Source organism: Mercenaria mercenaria, chromosome 12 (assembly GCF_021730395.1).
Source record: "Mercenaria mercenaria strain notata chromosome 12, MADL_Memer_1, whole genome shotgun sequence".
In the NCBI taxonomy this organism is placed as follows: domain Eukaryota; kingdom Metazoa; phylum Mollusca; class Bivalvia; order Venerida; family Veneridae; genus Mercenaria; species Mercenaria mercenaria.
Genome location: NC_069372.1, coordinates 3,058,457 through 3,080,064, shown reverse-complemented (window position 1 = coordinate 3,080,064; position 21,608 = coordinate 3,058,457). Strand labels below are relative to the sequence as shown.

The following is a 21,608-nucleotide window of genomic DNA, read 5'->3' as shown; positions in this document are numbered from 1 at the left end:
TTCAGTTCCATAGATGAGAGGTTGTAAATTCTTTAAATATTATTGATTCATAGTAATGTAAGTAAAGAAATCCATCAAATAAAATGGTGGTATTCTGGTTGATCAGAATATTACTGGAGGCTATTTTCAGGTAAAATCTGTTCAAAAGGTGCAGAAAAATATTTGCAGGTGTGTTGCTTTTTAACCAGTCGGTGTAATGGCAGAAAGTAATGGGAGCTAACACCCAATTTGTAAAAGAAGTTTATAAGTTTTACAGCTTAACCCTTAGCCTGCTGGCGGCAAGTGATTCTGCCATGGTGACCAGTGCAGACCAAGATCAGCCTGCACATCAGTGTAGGCTGATCATGGTTTGCACTGTTCGCCATTCAGTCAATATCTTTTTGGTAAGCACCCCTTTTAACAGTTAATGGTACTATCCAAATTGAAAGATGGACAAGTTCATTATAGAACTTTAGCAGGGTAATGGTTAAGGGAAAGGCAACATGTTAAGTCTATCTGCTTGCTTCTTAAATTTCAAACGGCCAAATCTTTTTCAATTACTGGTACCCATAGTAAGGTTCGATTTTTAAAATTCTTAAAGCGTTTCAATGGGCTTTAGGTAGGCATTGTACCTAATTTAAAGAATATTTAAAAAATGAAATAAAAAAGTAAATATTGTTATATATGTTGCCATTGCATGATACAACAACTTTTATTTTCAATGTTCTGTCATCAGTAATGGAATAATGTTCAAAAGATGATCAACAACAAATAGTCCTACCTGTGTAAAGGGAAGGTAACTGTGTAACTAAATACTGGTTACTTAAGACAGTACTAGTTATCTCCCTTATCAATTTGCATATAAAGTGTCAGAATTGACCCTAAATTGACCTATGGTCTGTTTCATGTAGCAATCAAAGAAAACACTGATGTTCTTAAATATTTATTTAATTCTGTTTATATGAAATATAATGATTTATATAATGTTTTATGAAAATAGTACAAGTATGTTAATAAAGTGATAAGTATGTGGTATTGCACTTTGTTGACAGTAAAAAATATGAATTATATAAAAATGGACATTTTCATGAGAAAAAGAAGATATAGCTACAATTCATTAAAAACATAAGATCATAAAAAATAAGCCAACCAATTTCTAGGAAAAGGCAACTTCATAGTAAGAGAGAAAATCAAAAAGTACTGGAAAAGAGGTCAAAATAATGTTGCCTTGTAGTACTACTTCTTAATGTTTGAATAATGCCAGTTCAAATCAAAATACAACATTATTGGAAACTTTTATGAGTTTTTTATAAGTTTTATGAAGGCTGCTAAAGACCAGTAGCCTGTAATGTGATATAAAATCTGAAATACAAAACGTTTGACTAGTACAGTGGTGACATCACTTTTAAAGTAACCATGCCACTATCAAAGTTGACAGGGAACTTAAGGAAATTAACCTGCAAAGTTTCGTGAAGACTAATTAATAATATATTGTCCAGACAAACAAATCAGGACAGGCACAGGCACACCATTTGGACAACTAAGTCTTCATTTCCGTAAACTCGCACAACAAAAAGTAATGACAATATAAAATAGTGAAAACATACTCATGACAAGTACAAAAGGGCCAACATTTCTGAGTCATAGAACTTTCTGATCTTATGATGCTTAATGAGGTAACATGTTACACAAAATATTGCTATGGTAAGAAAAGGGCAATAATTATGAAAAAAGCCAAATGCAGTTATGTAACTAGTGCATTTAATGTCAGATTATTACAGTTTGCAATTGTAAGAAGTTTAATACATTTTTCATTAACAAAGTGGAAGGTGTTTTAGGTATTTTTATGACAAAACATTTCTCCCACCTATGTATACCTTTAAGCTATTGCAGCTATTTTGTGCAGCAAAATGGAAAGTGTCGCTGATATGCAAAAATATACTTGGTACTGATCACTCCTGTGAAGTTTCATCAAAATCTGTTAAGTAGTTTTGACCTGTGAAAGCCGACAAGATTTTTCTACTTTTAGCTCTGGCTGCAATTTAGTGCATCAAAACGAAACGTGCAATCGATATGCACAACACTATGCTTGGTACTGATCATTCCTATGAAGTTTTATCAAAATCTGGCCGGCAACTTGTCCTCTTAAAGCCAGACAGGCTTAATGCGGGTAGACGAGAAGGCATAAACAATACCTCTCCTCACCTTTAGATGAGACATAATTCCGAGATAAAACCTTACATACAACACTTTACAAAATCAGGATGCTAAAAAATGGATGTGCAATACCTCTACCTATCCTTCAGTGAAACGAAAAAGGACAACACACAAGTAATATGGAGGAGTTATGGGTCATGACATGTACGACAAACAAATGTTTTAAGACTGAAGAAAATGCATTGAATAGTTCAAAAATTTACATTAGCGTTTTAGTTCAATATAAACTTTGTCACACTAAAATGATATTGCAATTATAATGACCAATCACTTTTTAGATTAATGAAGGAGAAAAACAATTTATGCCAACTTAAAACTTACAACTTTAAAAACGAAAATTATCAAACGTTTTACAGTGGTATTGCATGAAATTAAATTTTGTCACCATACAAATAATTAATGATTTTAATAATACTGATAACTATGATCTTAAGTTTGATTTGTGAACATACTGTGCTATAAACTGAGACAAAACAGTACTGATACACTACAAGACATAGTATTTTGAAAATTATAACAGTGTAATGTTTATATATTCTCAAAGTTTCTGAATCACATTTACATGCACAGTTGGACAGGACTTGTTGCTCTCTACATATGCGTCCTACAATAACAGCAAATATGTAACAAAATTGATTCAGAAGGTTCCTCTATACTAAACTGTGCAAGCTGCAGACACTGATCTTGAACAATAGCTGAACGGTGACACTGAAGATTTCACAGGTATATCTGAAGAAAGAAATGCATAATGTAGTAACTCTGTATTCGAGGAGTCTGCAGCTCTTTAATATTCAAAATATGTATATTTCTGAATAACAGGTAGAATAAAAGTGTTACTGGATTAATAAAACTTCAACATATCTTATGCATAAGACCCATTTTAGTAGAATATATCAAGAGGCCAATAGTGACCCTAAGTCACTCCCTTGACCTTACTATTTGACCTAAATATATGTATGACACACTATGTATTTTAGAATATTATGATGGCAGGCTATATTTTATTCTATATCTTAAATACTTTGAAAATAACACACCTTATACTTGACATTTCATAAGTTATATCTTACATTCACCTTTTTAAGCTTTTAACAATTGAATTGTGTTTACCTTTTTAATTAATTTCAGGAGGAAAATATAAGATATTTGGAAAGTTACATTCATAAGTCTGTAATTATTTGGTACTGTATAATTTCTTTTTGTAAGTGTAAAGTTTATATATCACACTTGACCCTTGGTCTCATGTGAAACAAACTTTACACATGCCTCTTGAAGTGATATATGCCAAATTAATAACTGAATTACATTGTAACTCTTTGAATATTGTAAACAATTACCTGAAGGTATAAAATCTGTGTTTAATTAAGTCATACAGATCAACATTGGCATTCTCATCATATGAATCCACAAAACATTTTACACTGAAATAAAGAAACAACTTTCTACAAATTTTGTACTTCCATTACTGAAATTTACAGACTTTACATTAAATTAGGACTCTAATCCATTGAAAACATCAGGTGACAGATATCAAGAAAACATTGCATTAAAGATATTTAAACAAAATGGTTATTGCTATAGTGTGTTTAAAAGCTTTGAAACATGGTTAGTGGCCGACAATAGTAGTTCTTTTATCTCTGTATCATATGAAAGGCTAAGAGTTAAGGAGTCTGAATAGATATCTTTACCTAAGTCAAAATTTCTTGATTCAAAATGGTTGGCTGTACCATCCTTCATGAAACTTCATAAAATCATTTTAATTACATTTACAATGTGTTTCTGTTAAATGTTTATGGGAATGTAATTTTAATAACTGGCATTATATTACCATTGACATGTTAAACTTGTTAAAGAGTATCATTTGTACATCATTGTACCATCAGACCATCTTTCACTTCTGTCAACCTGACTAGACATGCTGGACACCCTGAAATATATAAATGATAAAATCTGTGAAAAGACTCATCATGCAAAAACCATAACACCATCTTTATAAAATCACCTTAACCTAAAAAAATATCATTATTTCAAATTATTATTTTCCATAAAAGTATAATGTATCCCATCCATAATCATTACATGACTCCTTATGTAATTTACCATTTCATAGTTTGGAATGGCTTCCAGTCTAAATCCAGAAGTTGGAAGAAAAACAAATTATGAAAGTTTATTTATGGTATCATTTAAAAGAATGACCTGCCTGTTAATTGTCAACTGTTTGCTCTTTTTAATATTGATAGGCAGTTGCATTTTATCAAATGATGTCTAATATATATATCAACTGTCAATAGTTTACAAGTGTTAATTAGATGTCACTGTACTTGTTTCAACATCATAAAGAGAGAAAAACATCATAAACTACATGTAAATTGTAAAACATTGTATGAGATACCCTTCCATCCTGTATAAATTGCCTTTAAAAAGAAATTACATAGAAGTATTATCCCACAGTTTTGACTGTCCCTGCTCTATCTAACTTTTCAAGCTTCTGCAGCCACTTTAATGTGTCATCTGTTCACTTGTACTTCTGTCTGAAATGAGGTAATTATAATATTTCAATAACTTATAATTATAAATATATTATGTTATTCTTTTCCTACAATTTGCAACAGTTATTTTGAAAATTCATTTTATCTCAATTACATTCTGTTCTGACTACAGCTAAAATACATAGAACAGACTATAAGCTATTATAAGGTCAAAGGTCACCCTAAAAGGAAAAATCGGTAAACTTAGGCCCAGTTAATCACAGATGCTTTAAATAAGCTGTCATTTCACACAATAATTTGCTATAGGGTTATGTATCTACAAACAAAAAACAAGAAAAAACAAATTAATAGAAAGAACATTTTTGGGCAATTTAAAAAGCGATAATGAAAGTGAAAGTAGAAAGTCAGTATTTTCTTATCGACTTTTCTTTCATAATTTCCATTTAAAGCGTAACAGTTTACTTTCATACTGTATTGAATAATCCATAAACATTATACTTACCGTTTAAATGCATGAAAAATCCTCATGGTACCCGTAAACTTATAATTTGTTGATAACCTCTCAGTTTTCGGCCGATTTCACGTGAAAATACGAAACCGGTGTTTACACAAATGTTCTACTTCCGGCGGTATTCGATTGCGTAAATCGGCTCTAGTACTATGTCTACTTTTGGATGGCTTTCATATATTAAATAAACTTGTTTTCAGGCATTCCTAATGTCCTTTAAGTGAACTTTTATTCTTCCCAAACGTTGTTTTAAGGGTTAAATGTGTAACTGTTGAATAACCTTTATTTAACCTTTACCCTGCTAAATTTCTAAAATGGACTGGTCCATCATTCAATTTGGGCAATACCACATTATATTATTCGAAGGGGTGTTCAATAAAAATTTACTGAATGAACAGTGAACAGTGCAGACCATGATCTTGATTGTTTTTAGCTCACCTGTCACATAGTGACAAGGTGAGCTTTTGTGATCAGGCAGTGTCCGTCGTCCGTGCGTGCGTCCGTCTGTCCGTCCGTAAACGTCTTTTGATTGTGACCACTCTAGAGGTCACATTTTTTGTGGGATCTTTATGAAAGTTGGTCAGAATGTTCATCTTGATGATATCTAGGTCAACTTCGAAACTGGGTCACGTGCCATCAAAAACTAGGTCAGTAGGTCAAAAAAAATAGAAAAACCTTGTGACCTCTCTAGAGGCCATATATTTGATAAGGTCTTCATGAAAGTTGGTCAGAATGTTCATCTTGATGATATCTAGGTCAGGTTCGAAACTGGGTCACGTGCCTTCAAAAACTAGGTCAGTAGGTCTAAAAATAGAAAAACCTTGTGACCTCTCTAGAGGCCATATATTTCACAAGATCTTCATGAAAATTGGTCAGAATGTTCACCTTGATAATATCTAGGTCAAGTTCGAAACTGGGTCACGTGCCTTCAAAAACTAGGTTAGTAGGTCATATAATAGAAAAACCTTGTGACCTCGCTAAAGGTCATATTTTTCATAGGATCTGTATGAAAGTTGGTCTGAATGTTCATCTTGATGATATCTAGGTCAAGTTCGAAACTTGATCATGTGCGGTCAAAAACTAGGTCAGTAGGTCTAAAAATAGAAAAACCTTGTGACCTCTCTAGAGGCCATATATTTCATGAGATCTTCATGAAAATTAGTCAGAATGTTCACCTTCATGATATCTAGGTTAAGTTCAAAAGTGGGTCACGTGCCATCAAAAAGTAGGTCAGTAGGTCAAATAATAGAAAAACCTTGTGACCTCTCTAGAGGCTTTATTTTTCATGGGATTTGTATGAAAGTTCGTCTGAATGTACATCTTGATGGTATCTAGGTCAAGTTCAAAAGTGGGTCATGTGCCATCAAAAAGTAGGTCAGTAGGTCAAATAATAGAAAAACCTTGTGACCTCTATAAAGGCCATATTTTTCATGGGATCTGTATAAAAGTTGATCTGAATGTTCATCTTGATGATATCTAAGCCAGGTTCGAAACAGGGTCATGTGCGGTCAAAAACTAGGTCAGTAGGTCAAATAATAGAAAAACCTTGTGACCTCTCTAAAGGCCATATTTTTCATGGGATCTGTATGAAAGTTGGTCTGAATGTTCATCTTGATGATATCTAGGTCAAGTTCGAAACAGGGTCATTTGCAGTCAAAAACTAGGTCAGTAGGTCTAAAAATAGAAAAACCTTGTGACCTCTCTAGAGGCCATACTTATGAATGAATCTCCATAAAAATTGGTCAGAATGTTCATCTAGATGATATCTAGGTCTTGTTCGAAAGTGGGTCACATGCCTTCAAAAAATAGGTTAGTAGGTCAAATAATGAACATAAAGGCCATATTTTTCATGGGATCTGTATGAAAGTTGGTCTGAATGTTTGACTTGATGATATATAGGTCAAATTTGAAACTGGGTCAACTGCGATCAAAAATTAGGTCAGTAGGTCTTGAAATAGAAAAACCTTGTGACCTCTCTAGAGGCCATACCCTTGAATGGATCTTCATGAAAATTGGTCAGAATGTTCATCTTAGAAGTTTGAAACTGGGTCACATGCCTTAAATAACTAGGTCAGTAGGTCAAATAATAAAAAAACCTTGTAACCTCTCTAGAGGCCATACTTTTCATGGGCTCTGTATGAAATTTGGTCTGAATGTTCATCTTGATGATATCTAGGCCAGGTTTGAAACTGGGTCAACTGCAATAAAAAACTAGGTCAGTAGGTCTTAAATTAGACAAATCTTTTGTCCTCTCTAGAGGCCATATTTTTCAATGGATCTTCATGAAAATTGATTTGAATGTTCACCTTGAAAATATCTAGGTCAGTTTCGAAACTTGGTCACGTGCGGTCAAAAACTAGGCCAGTAGGTATAAAAATAGAAAAACCTTCTGACCTCTCTTGAGGCCATATTTTTCATGAGATCTTCATGAAAATTAGCGAGAATGTTCACCTTGATGATATCTAGGTAAGGTTCAAAACAAGGTCACGTACCTTCGAAAACTAGGTCAATAGGTCAGATAATAGAAAAACCTTGTGACCTCTCTAGAGACCATATTTTTCAATGGATCTTCATGAAAATTGGTCAGAATTTTTATCTTGATAATATCTAGGTCAAGTTCAAAACTGGGTCACATGAGCTCAAAAACTAGGTCACTATGTCAAATAATGGAATAAACGGCGTCATACTCAAAACTGGGTCATGTGGGAAGAGGTGAGCGATTCAGGACCATCATGGTCCTCTTGTTTTAAGATACAGCCTTGAAATTTTTATGACGTGTACAGTTTAGCACACCAATCTTAAAACTGACTTTCAGTGACCATGAATGTGACCTACTGACCTACTTTCTTGTTTTTAGTTCATATGTCACAAAGTGACAGTGTGAGCTTTTGTGATCGCGCAGCGTCCGTCGTCCGTCCGTGCGTCCGTCCGTCCGTGCGTAAACTTTTGTTTGTGACCTCTCTAGAGGTCACATTTTTCATGGGATCTTTATGAAAATTGGTCAGAGTGTTCATCTTGATGATATCTAGGTCAAGTTCGAAACTGGGTCACGTGCGGTCAAAAACTAGGTCAGGTCTAAAAATAGAAAAACCTTGTGACCTCTCTAGAGGCCATATTTTTCATAAGATCTTCATGAAAATTGGTCAGAATGTTCAACTTGATGATAACTAGGTCAAGTTCGAAACTGGGTCACGTGCCATCAAAAACTAGGTTAGTAGGTCAAATAATAGAAAAACCTTGTGACTGCTCTAGAGGCCATATATTTCATGGGATCTGTATGAAAGTTGGTCTGAATGTTCATCTTGATGATATCTAGGTCAAGTTTTAAACCGGGTCAGCTGCGGTCAAAAACTAGGTCATTAGGTCTAAAAATAGAAAAACCTTGTGACCTCTCTAGAGGTCATACTTATGAATGGATCTTCATGAAAATTGGTCAGAATGTTCACCTTGATGATGTCTAGATCAAGTTTGAAACTGGGTCACATGCCATCAATAACTAGGTCAGTAGGTCAAATAATAAAAAAACCTTGTGACCTCTCTAGAGGCCATATTTTTCATGGGAACTGTATGAAGGTTGGTCTGAATGTTCATCTTGATGATATCTAGGCCAAGTTCGAAACTGGGTCAACTGTGGTTAAAAACTAGGTCAGTAGGTCTAAAAATAGAAAAACCTTGTGACCTCTCTAGAGGCCATATTTTTCACAAGATCTTCATGAAAATTGGTCTGAATTTTCATCTTGATAATATCTAGGTCAAGTTCGAAACTGGGTCATGTGCCTTCAAAAATTAGGTCAGTAGGTCAAATAATAGAAAAACCTTGTGACCTCTCTAGAGGCCATATTTTTTACAAGATCTTCATGAAAATTGGTCAGAAAGTTCACCTTGATGATATCTAGGTCAAGTTCGAAACTGGGTCATGTGCCTTCAAAAATTAGGTCAGTAGGTCAAATAATAGAAAAACCTTGTGACCTCTCTAGAGGCCATATTTTTCATGGGATCTGTATGAAAGTTGGTCTGAATGTTTATCTTGATGATATCTAGGTCAAGTTTGAAACTGGGTGAGCTGCGGTCAAAAACTAGGTCATTAGGTCTAAAAATAGAAAAACCTTGTGACCTGTCTAGAGGCCATACTTTTGAATGGATGTTCATGAAAATTAGTCAGTATGTTCACCTTGATGATATCTAGATCAAGTTTGAAACTGGGTCATGCGCCATCAATAACTAGGTCAGTAGGTCAAATAATGAAAAAACATTGTGACCTCTCTGGAGGCCATATTTTTCATGGGGTCTGTATGAAGGTTGGTCTGCATGTTCATCTTTATGATATCTAGGTCAGGTTCAAAACTGGGTCACATGAGCTCAAAAACTAGGTCACTATGTCAAATAATAGAAAAAAAAACCACGTCACACCCTGTTCAAAACTGGGTCATGTTGGGACAGGTGAGCGATTCAGGACCATCATGGTCCTCTTGTTTAAGATACAGCTTTGAAATTTTTATGACATGTACAGTTTATAGCACACGTGTCCAATCTTAAAATTGACTTTCAGTGACCATGAACGTGACCTACTGACCTACTTTCTTGTTTTTTAAGATACAGCCTTGAAATTTGGATGACATGTACAGTTTTGCACGCCGATCTTTAAACTGACCTACTTTCTTAATATTTTAGCATCAGTTTGACATTTGAAACATGTAGCTCATATTACTCAGGTGAGCGATCCAGGGTCATCCTGACCCTCTTGTCTTAAATTTCAAACTGCCATATCTTTTTCAATTATGGTACGATTTCGAAAATTCTTTAAGCGTGACAATATGCTTTATAATGGCTTTCATATTAAATAAACTTGTTTTCAGACATTCCTTGCCCATTAAGTGAACTTTTATTCTTGTTTTAAGGGTTAATTGTGTAACTGTTGAATAACCTTTATTCAAATACAGTTATATAAAAGTTTTGTGTCCAGATACTGGAGATTTTTTACTTCTTCAAAATGTTTGAAGACTTGGATAAATAAATTTATATCTGACTTTGATAATACTTTATTGCAGGGTAATAAGTTATGGGGTGGCAGGTTTACAGGGGCCACGGACCCTGTAATGGAGAGATACAACCAGTCATTACCTTACGATAAACGCATGTGGCGTGAAGATGTTGAGGGTAGTAAGGCGTACGCTAGATGTATACACAGAGCAGGTCTACTCACAGAAGGCGAGATGGTGGATATAGTTAAAGGTTTAGATAAGGTAAACACTTCTATTTAGAAAATAACTGACCAGATTAAAAGTACCAGTAGTGCTTTTTGCTGATAATACATTTGAACCTGTCTCTGTGTATTAAGCAACCAATGGCCTTATGCAACCAGTAAGCTAAGTTCCCAGATTGACTTTTTTGTTCCAATTTCAGTTTATCCTAAGCAGTTACCTGCCTTAAGTAGCCATTATTGTGTTGACTGACCACTTAATACAGGTTTGACTGTATCTGTAAGTACATTATGTAAAGGTCAAAGTCACAGTGACCCTGAGACTGAGAATGATAACTCAAAAACTCTGAGGCACATTTTCAAATTGGTTAGCAGATGACCCCTTGCAGTTTAAAGTTTATGGGCAATGCCACGGTGAGCTTGACTTCGACTTGAATCGGGATCATGTTTAAATCATGTGTACAGCAAAAGGTTTAGGCATGAATTGCTACTACAGTGAACATAATTGGGTGACCTGTGCAAGTATTCCTGATAGTCAGTAAAAACCTCTGTTTTTAGCTATAGGGATGTTATCAGCAATAAAATTACATGTAGTTTTCACACAATTAATATGAGCCGCGCCATGAGAAAATCAACATAATACATTTGCAACCAGCATGAATCCAGACCAGCCTGCGCATCCATGCAGTCAGGTCAGGATCCTTGCTGTTTGCTAATGGTTTCTCTAATTGCAGGCTTTAAAAGCGAACAGCATGGATCCTGATCAGACTGCACAGATGTGACCCACATTCAGAATCATCCAAGACGTAATGATAAACATTCTGACCAAGTTCTATGAAGATAAAATAAACATTGTGGCTCATAGAGTGTAAATAAGCTTATTCTTGGATTTGAATGGTGACCTGGGTTTTAACCCCACTTGACCCAGATAAAAATTAATCCAAGATTTCATGCAGACAGATATTCTAACAAAGTTTCATGCACTACTAATGCATAAAAAAGGTTTTTCTTTTATTTTAACAGGTGACCTAGTTTTTTGACCCTGATTCAAAATTGGGCAAAAGATCATCAATATAAACATTTTGACCAAATTTCATATAGATATGGTCATTAACGTGGCCTCTAAAGTGTTATCAAGCTTTCCCTTTGATTTGACTGGATGACCTAGTTTTTGACACATAATGACCCTGATTTAAAAACTGACTTGGAGGTCAAGACAAACATTGTGATCAAATTTCATGAAAATATACATAGTGGTTAAGGTCGCTGACTTCAAATCACTTGCCCCTCATCGATGTGGGTTCGAACCCCACTCGCGGCATTGAATTCTTCATGTGAAGAAGCCATCCAGCTGGCTTACAGAAGGTCGGTGGGTCTACCCAGGTGCCCGCTCTTGATGAAATAATGCATGGAGGGGCACCTCGGGTCTTCCTCCACCATTAAAGCTGGAAAGTCGCCATATGACCTATCATGTGTCGGTGCGACGTTAAATCCAGCCAAAAAAACAAAAAAAAAACAATCTTGTGCGCACCATCTCTCCTCATTCCCTTGACACAATTAATGAAACTTCACACAAGTGATCAGTAACAACAGTAGTTGTGCATGGTGCATGTTAGGTTCTTTCAGAAATTTTTTTGGCAGAGTTACGGGACTTTGTTTTTAGCTCACCTGTCACAAAGTGACAAGGTGAGCTTTTGTGATCGCACAGCGTCCGTCATCCGTCCGTGCATCTGTCCGTCCGTCCGTACGTAAACTTTTGCTTGTGTCCACTCTAGAGGTCACATTTTTCATGAGATCTTTATGAAAGTTGGTCAGAATGTTTACCTTGATGATATCTAGGTCAAGTTCGAAACTGGGTCACGTACAGTCCAAAACTAGGTTAGCAGGTCTAAAAATAGAAGAACCTTGTGACCTCTCTAGAGGCCATACTTTTCAATGGATCTTCATGAAAGTTAGTCAGAATGTTCAACTTGATGATATCTAGGTGAAGTTTGAAGCTGGATCACATGCCATCAAAAACTAGGTAAAATAATAAAAAAACCTAGTGACCTCTCTAGAGGCCATATTTTTCATGGGATCTGTATGAAAATTGGTCTGAATGTTCATCTTGATGATATCTAGATCAAGTTTGAAACTGGGTCACGTGCGGTCCAAAACTAGGTCAGTAGGTCAAAAAATAGAAAAACCTTGTGACCTCTCTAGAGGCCATACTTTCCAACGGATCTTTATGAAAATTAGTCAGAATGTTCACCTTGATGATATCTAGGTCAGGTTTGAAACTGGGTCACGTGCCGTCAAAAACTAGGTCAGTAGGTCAAATAATAAAAAAACCTTATGACCTCTCTAGAGGCCATATTTTTCATGGGATCTGTATGAAAGTTGGTCTGATTGTTCATCTTGATGATATCTAAATCAAGTTCGAAACTGGGTCATGTGCGGTCCAAAACTAGGTCAGTAGGTCTAAAAATAGAAAAACCTTGTGACCTCTCTAGAGGCCATACTTTTCAATGGATCTTCATGAAAATAAGTCAGAATGTTCACCTTGATGATATCTAGGTCAGATTCGAAACTGGGTCACATGCCTTTAAAAACTAGGTCAGTAGGTCAAATAATTAAAAAAACTTGTGACCTCTCTAGAGGCCATATTTTTCATGGGATCTGTATGAAAATTGGTCTGATTGTCCATCTTGATGATATCTAAGTCAAGATCGAAACTGGGTCAAGTGCGATCAAAAACTAGGTCAGTAGGTCTAAAAATAGAAAAACCTTGTGACCTCACTAGAGGCCATACTTTTCAATGGATCTTCATGAAAGTTAATTAGAATGTTTACCTTGATGATATCTAGATCAGGTTTGAAACTGGGTCACGTGACTTAAAAAAGTAGGTCAGTAGGTCAGATAATAAAAAAACCTTGTGACCTCTCTACAGGCTATATTTTTCATGGGATCTGTATGAAAGTTGGTCTGAATGTTTATCTTGATGATATCTAGATCAAGTTTGAAACTGGGTCACATGAGTTCAAAAACTAGGTCACTATGTCAAATAATAGAAAAAACGACGTCATACTCAGTTCAAAACTGGGTCATGTGGGGACAGGTGACCGATTCAGGACCATCATGGTCCTCTTGTTACTATACTATATACATAGACACAATCTTGTGCGCACCATCTCTCCTCATCCCCTTGACACTATTTAATGAAACTTCACACAAGTGATCAGTAACAACAGTAGTTGTGCATGGGGCATGTTAGGTTCTTTCAACAACAACAGTTGCAGAGTTATGGGACTTTGTTTTTTGTTAACATACTATGTACATACAGTCTGCATATGCAATCTTGTGCGCGCCTAATCTTCCAAACATTGCACACAATTTATTGAAACTTCACACAGGTGATCAGTACCAACCCTAGTTGTGCATGGTGCATGTTACGTTCTTTTAGATAAATATTCTGCATAGTTATGGGACTTCGTTTTTTGCTACTATACTGTATACATACAGTCTATATAGTACATACAGTCCACATAATTATGCAATCTTGTGTGCGTCAAATTGCAATGTACTGTGTCAGTGCATGCGGGGGGTACATTCATCACCTTTAGTGATAGCTCTAGTTTTATCAAAATTAATGTTATCATCACCATTTTGTTCACCTTACTTTGTCAAAGAATAGCTTCAATGTTCTAACAAAGCAACATCAGATAATGTTATTTGGAAAGCGACCGGATGGCGGAGATGACAAGATATGGAAGAAAGAAAAAAGAAATTTATGTCTTGTGGCCAGAGAAAAGAAAATATAAGCATAAATAATACAATTCAACAAAATGGATATGTAGTGTACAAGAGAATATATCATTGTTTTTCATGAATTTCATGGTTGAGTCAATCCACGAAATTACATCCCAATGAACAAGAAAAATTCACATTCATTTTATGTTCGAAAGGTGATATCCACGAATTTATATCCCCATGAAATTGCCGTTTTGACCAAAACCATGAAATTTCATGCCAACGAAATTAAATGATTTTACAGTAATTCAGACCAGTCCTGTATCACAATCATATCCTCTGTACAGCAAAGTCGGTACATTCTTAGTGTGCAAGAGTGAAATTCAAGTCAGTACATTCTTAGTATGCAAGAGTGGAATTCAAGTCAGTACATTTAAAGTGGAATTATGCACAATTTTCAAGTAAAAACCCAGCTGAAATAGATGTATGTGTAAAAAGAGTGGAGAAAATTATAGCTTTTAATCCAATATACCAAACTCTTCCTGTTACCAATACCAAATAATAAATTTCCAGATATGACTTTTCATATTTTGAATAGGGAAGTCTTTTTCATAAAAGTCGAACTGCATGAAAGAGTTGCTTCCCTTCAACTTCAGAACTCTCTACCTATAGGTAAGGGAGATCACTGCTCAGAAGATTGAAGAAAAGAACTATTATTTCATTAGTCAGATTTATTTATTTCTAAAGCATTAACTTCAAATACTTCTGCATTATTATCGTTAATCTAATACATTTAAATGCACAGCCACCGAAAATTGCTTTTATAAAACATTTACCAAAAACACACTGTGCAGTAAGATGCGCATAATGCCACTTTAAAGCTACTCATTTACAGTGGTGGTGAAACTTTTTAAAGTATGATTATTTTTATCTTAGAGTATATCTACTCAGTATTTTGGAAATTTAATGTGCCTGTTGCAATTATGATAACCTTTTCTGTAGGGTTGGTAAAATAAGTAACAAAGTTTTACTGATATTCACTCTCATTGAGAACTATTCCTGATAAGTGTAGGTAATATAACACTGGCTCATAACAACAGTAATAGCTTTTTGAAATGTGAATTATTTCTGTCATTGTGTCAGTTGAAAATCAGAATCGCCAGTCAGTTCAGGTGGGTAGATCTTTATGAGATTGTATTAGCCAAACACCTGCAGATATGAAATCTGGCAGCATTGTTTCTTTCTCTGAGGCGTAAAGATAACATGTAACATTGTAGAGCATCAGCAGGTCTGTTCTCCAGTTCCATACACTGTCCCAGTAAATTCAGTGCTGTTTCTCTGTGTCCAAGGTTGTGCTCTGTTCTAATAACCCACCCAAGTTTGTTCAGTGCTTGTTGCTGTTCCTCGGGTCTCTGTAGGAAGCTGTATGTCTTGTATTGTAGAAAGTAAAGGTATGGCAGTGAGTCTACTACAGCACAGTCCATCCAGTCATCAAACATACCTCTGTGTTGAAGGTCCTCTTGTGTTGACCTAAACATTTCATACTGAAGTTCATGTGGTACACAGTTTATTTCCCAAGTGAAAAATTTTACACAAAATGCAACAATGTATTTTAAAGCCTCTACACCATATTGACTAGAAAGTCGACCAAATCCTGTCTTAAAGTAAGATTTACAGAAGTTGTAGCAGTGACATAAAGGCTCGGTAACTTCTGTTTTATATCGTTCTTCTATATGAGAAAGAATTGAAGCAGCTGTTTCTGCGTTGCCTACACAGTACATTATAGATGCAAGTTTTAGTCTGCTTGAAGCAACATCTGAGTCCAATCCAGCTTCAATCCATGTAAGTGCTTGAGGAGAAACTGTGTTGTTAATCTGAATGTTCTGTGAGGCTATCAGAGATCCTATTGAGGTACAAAGTAGAGGTATTAGAAGTCTGCATGCTGTCTTTTCTAACATGTCACCAGCTCTGTAGTATCTTTTTAGTTGTATCATTTTCTGTAATAGTATTTCTAAACTTCCAGCTCCTATCTCCACTACTTCTGAAACTTCTTGAGCTATAATAACTAACAAAACACCCGTTATAGATATTGTTTGCTCATCTGGCTGTGGTAAAACATAATGTAGCTCATTTATCATATTGAGCTTAATCTGAAGTCTTTTACCAAGGTTGTCAATCTGAATTCCAAACAGTGAAATTCCATCATATGGGATTAAAGTTGACATTCTTTCAAGTAACTTCTGTTTGACTTCAGCAGAAAATTTTCCTGCCATTAGATTGTTTTCATGAACAATGAAATGGGGACAGTGTTCATTCAATATACAACTGTTCAGCGTAAATAGGCAGTAATTTAAACAGTTTAATATATTACACTCCTTCCATACAGATGAAGGTTTACTTGCTATACAGAGAAATAAAACAGTTTTACACATGAAGCTTGAAATGTAACTTTCATTGTCAAGATTTTCAACCTTAATGTATGTTTTAAGAATCATTTTCATTAAGATATAACATTTTATCTGAGTAATATTCAAATTGAACATCAAGCAGCGTTCAGCTAATGAGGTAGAAAGTCTCCATTCAAAGGCTGCATTTTCACTTGCTCTGCTGCCAACACCAACAACAAAACACCTTGTTGATTTTGCAAATCTCTTCATTTCTGCTGTTGGCCATGTATTTGTTTCTTGCTGGTGCAGCCAAGCTCTTAATGACTGGGGACATGATATACAAGGCAATGCCAATACAAGGTCTTGTGCAACAAAACCTGGTTCTGCAGCTAATGTTGTTGATGGTCCTTGTCGCTGACGTCCTTGCAATATATATGCAGCATCAGTTATTGTGTTCTTGAACAAGATCCGTCCATGTGTATCATTTACTGCTATATTAGCCAGTTCAACTGTAGCAGGAAGTGGAGTATCAGGTCTAAGTACCTGTAGAAGACAATAACCAGGTGGTGTTATTTCATTCTGGATCATCAGCAAGTTAAGTTTACCTGGAGTCCATTCAGACCAGTCCTGTATTACAATGCCACCATCTATACAGTATAGTATGTCACTATCTGATTGCAGTCCTAATGTTGTGGTGCCTTCTGATTGACTGCCTAAATAATAAAGATTGCATTGTTTACCATTTGCTCTGAAATTGATTGTCACCATAGTTTCTGTCAGTAGAGTTGTCCTCCTCCTCTTTATCACAATATTTTCATTTACTCCAATATCATCCAAGACCTCAGAAAGTCTCATGGATATATTGTGATAGTAATCTGGCATATGAAACATCCTGAAAATATATGATTTTAAACATGACATTTGCATACAGGTTGAGAACCAGTGGCCGGACAGGACCAGTTTCCGGACACGTGTAATAACCGCTTTATTTCAGCGTTATTTACGTAATTTTTTCGTATGGATCATTTGGATGTTTGTTCTTCATGTCTACAACAAACTACTATATTACAAGACTGTATAATATTAGGTTTTATGATGATACCTCACCTGTGTTTACAAAACAACTTTCTGCTTTCGCAGGGCATGAAGATAGCATTGCGCATGCGCAGTAGTTTACACTTGTCGAGGTATCAAGTGGGGGAGAAATAACTAAACTACACATTTATTGTCTGCTGATAACATGTGCTACTACTAATTTCACTGTAATAGTTACATAAAATGCAGGGCTATCGATTTTTACACTAATTTTATTCTATATCTGTTGCAATTATCAAGAATTTGTGTTAGACGAAATTTGATTTTTTTTATAGTTAGCCTCTCTTTGCTTTCGTAGATGTGCATTTTTGGAGAGATTAATGATAAAGAAATGTGTAAAAGTAGTTTAATTACTTATTTTGATACCAAAATAACAGCAAAACATCGTCAAAATATTTGTCCGGCTACTGGTTTACCTCAAAGGGAAAATAACTTCTTTTTGTGACCCCATTTGAGGCCTCATGGAACCCATATTTTACGTCACAACGCGATGCTGATTGTAACAACATGGGATGCAGAAGGAGCTGAAGTTTGTGCAGTGTGGGCTTCATTTATGTCAAATATTTTTTTAGGAAATAATGGAGCCAAAATATGAAAATTTGTCCGGCTACTGGTTCCCAACCAGTACATGATATTTTTTACATTTTTCATTTGAGCAGTTTTTAATAAAATAAGTACTGAAATGTGACAAGAAGTTGGTAAATATAAGAAAATGGAATAACTGACCTGATAAATTTACAGAAAACTAAAATTTAAATGTCTACGCAGTTGGTGATTATATTTTTTTCCAAACAATATAACTTCCTCTTTTGGTTTCAATAACTTATTTTTCAAGGGAAGTTACTCTGATATCAATGTAAATTGTAAATGATATGACCATTTGCATTCAGTCCCTTACATTGATGATCCTATATTGTGATTTATATTAAGTATCTTTTTCATTAATAATATATTCTAATTGTATGTTTACTTTTATAGTTTCCCTGTACATCCACAGCTTTCTCTAAAACCACCAAACCATTGCCTTCTGAATCTTAATTAATTGCCTTTTTCATACTCTCCAACATGAATAAAGCTTTCCAGGACCTGATTTTCCACTGCCTGTTTTGTTTCCCCTTACATTTTCAGCTCACCAGACACCTGTCACATAGTGAAAAGTTGAACTATGTGATCGCACTTCATCCGTCGTCTGTCGTTCTTGTGAATAGGATAGAGACCATATTTTGCAATTGATTTTAATAAAACTGCAATTAATTTTAATAAAACTTGCACACAGCTTGTATTGGCATAATATCTCCCTTCGATATGAAAACTGGCTGGATCCCATCATGTGTTCCAGAGTTATTGCCCCTTAAAGGGCAGAAATTTGATATTTTGGCTTTTGCATCCATATAGAGACTTCATTTATGGGACTTGCAAAAAATCTTTAAGAACAATAGATCTTGGATTCCATGATGAATCCGGCAGATCCAGTCATAGGTTCTGCAGTTACAGCCCCTGATTGACCCTTAAAAGAGCCAAAATTGTTAAGTTTTACCCTTTGAACACGATAGAAATGACATTTTGCATTACGTTTTGACCACATTTATATACAACTAGTCACAATCAGATCTTGGTTCCTTTAAAAACCAGTTAGATTCCATCATGGGTTCTAGAGTAACTGCCCCTAAAAGGGACACAATTTTCTATTTTGGCCCATTCTGCCATATAGAGGTTTCATTTATGCTTTGACTTGATACAAACAGAAAGATTATCTTGTTGGTGCCACATTTATGAAACTTGTTCATAATATTTATCTTGGGGATTCCTATATCATTTTCAAAATTGCATGGGTCATATGGAGTCAATAACTGTATTACCCATTCAAATCAAAGGAAAAGCTTGTTAACACTTTTGAGGCCGCATTTATTACCCTATCATCATGAAACTTGCAGAATGTTTATCTTGATGGTTCCTATGCCATGGGTCATATGGGATCAAAAATGAGGTCACTTTGGTCAAGTCAAAGGAAAAGTTTGTTTACACCCTTAATGGAGACTACATTTATGACCATATCTTCATGAAACTTGGTCAGAATTATTATCTTGATGATTCTTAGGCCAAATTTGAAACTGGGTTGTGTGGGATCAAAACCTAGGTCACCTAGTCGAATCGAAGGAAAAGCTTGTTAACACTCATATTCATGACCATATCTTCACGAAACTTGGTAAGGATGTTATCTTGATGATTCCTAACCAAAGTTTGAAACTGGGCCATGTGGGGTCAAAAACAAGGTCACCACTTAAAATGAAGAAAAAGCTTGTTAACACTGTAGAGGCCACATTTATGACCTATCTTCATAAAACTTGGTCAGAATATTTATCTTGATGATTCCAAGGCCAAGTTTAACAGGTGCAATATCATGACCCTATAATAATAAATTGTTTGTTTAGGTTCACTTTTTTTCCAAAAAGTACTAATAAACTTTGATAATGTGGCAGGTGAGTCCAATAAGTCCAGGGGTGTTCAAAGATAATCCTTCATAGATCTATTGTTCAGTAAATATTGGATTTACCTGTATTGGAAAGTAAACAGTGTCAACTGTATTGAGGTCAACTGCCACATTTTCAAAGTTTATTAGTATAAGAGCTACAGCTTTGAAACCTTGTGCTCTTTATCAGTTTTAGATGAAGGGCTAGACAAAAGAACAGGTATTACAGTGTAAGATTTATCATTTCGCAGTAAAAACATGACTTTAGTGATATGTGCATTATCATTATGGTCATCTTATTTCCTAATAATTGTTCAGCAGACACAACTCATTGGAATGATACCAAAAAGAAACATGGCAAAATATTATCTGTTTGCGGATTGGGTACCTTTTAGAAAATCAGTATTTCTTGGTTGATTTCTGTTTATTTCTTAAATACCCACTATATCTTTGAAACTTAAAACATTATTTTGTCATCAGTTAAGAGAAGTCAATCAAATTGAAGAAGGCCAAGAACAATAACTCTTGTCTTACATATTGTCCAACACTTACAGATGAGCAATGGTACTGGCAGACAGTGCTCCTTTTTTAGCTCACCTGTCACATAGTGACGAGGTGAGCTTTTGTGATCACCCTTCGTCCGTCATCCGTTGTCAGTCTGTGCGTGCGTGCGTGCGTCCATCCGTCAACAATTTCTTGTCTGCACGATAGTGGTTTCATTTATGATTTTATTTTAACCAAACTTGCACACAACTTGTATCACCATAAGATCTCAGTTCCTTTCTTGAACTGGCCAGATCCCTTTATGGGTTCCAGAGTAATGGCCCCTGAAAGGGCCAAAATCAGCTATTTTGACCTTGTCTGCACAATAGCAGCTTTATTTATGATTTGATTTTTACCAAACTGGCACACAACTTGTATCACCATAAGATCTTGGTTCCTTTCTTGAACTGGCCAGATCCCATAATGGGTTCCAGAGTTATGGCCCCTGAAAGGGCCAAAATTAGCTATTTTGACCTTGTTTGCACAACAGCAATTTCATTTATGATTTGATTTTAATCAAACTTGCACACAACTTGTATCACCACAAGATCTTGATTCTTTCTTGAACTGGCCAGATTCCATCATGGGTTCTAGAGTTATGGCCCCTTAAAGCCCATGCAAAAACAGGGCCTTTGAAGAATATACTTTTTTAATTTTGCCAAATATTTGCCATAACCTTTGCAGAACAGTTGCAGCACATGATTGCTGAATATATTCCACAGACGAGTAGACATGGAACGAAACGTGCAACTATTCTGCAAAGCTTTTGCAAATATACACTATGCACACAGAATGCAAATACCTCGCAAACAATTTACAATTCGCAGCTGAAACTTTGGCAAATAACTTTCGCAAAGTGATAGCAAAGTAATCGCAAAGTGATAGCAAAGTATTTGCAACTTGCATGCAAATAATATGCAAAGTATTCGCAAATACATAACAAATAGCAAAAAAATGAATTTCTCAGGTTCAAAGAAAAGAACTTTGTTTA

The 21,608-nt window shown here is 35.3% G+C and overlaps 2 protein-coding genes and 1 long non-coding RNA gene across 3 annotated transcripts in view; 1 reads left to right on the top strand and 2 right to left on the bottom strand.

The window, feature by feature from the left end:
• Window positions 1–21,608, top strand: part of LOC123533981 (argininosuccinate lyase-like) — a 57,874-nt gene that overhangs the window by 899 nt on the left and 35,367 nt on the right. Inside the window, exon 3 of the mRNA XM_045315993.2 lies at window positions 10,242–10,436. Within this exon, the coding sequence (XP_045171928.2) occupies window positions 10,242–10,436 (195 nt within the window). The remainder of the gene's footprint in view (window positions 1–10,241; window positions 10,437–21,608) is intronic.
• On the bottom strand, window positions 910–5,343 carry LOC123533982 (uncharacterized). Its single transcript, XR_006682922.2, has 5 exons — window positions 5,188–5,343; window positions 4,628–4,727; window positions 4,025–4,123; window positions 3,534–3,617; window positions 910–2,925 (listed from the first exon to the last, which is right to left on the bottom strand). It is a non-coding gene; the product is annotated as an uncharacterized LOC123533982 (long non-coding RNA).
• Window positions 14,145–18,436, bottom strand: LOC123533980 (uncharacterized). The gene is made up of 2 exons (XM_045315992.2): window positions 18,331–18,436; window positions 14,145–17,401 (listed from the first exon to the last, which is right to left on the bottom strand). Exon 2 carries the CDS (start codon window positions 17,398–17,400, stop codon window positions 15,307–15,309), a length of 2,094 nt encoding a protein of 697 aa, XP_045171927.2. The 5' UTR covers window position 17,401; window positions 18,331–18,436; the 3' UTR covers window positions 14,145–15,306.

Bases quoted from the DNA above. Each gene is read 5' to 3' on its own strand.
- LOC123533980 (XM_045315992.2), bottom strand. From the start codon at position 17,400: ATGTTTCATATGCCAGATTACTATCACAATATATCCATGAGACTTTCT.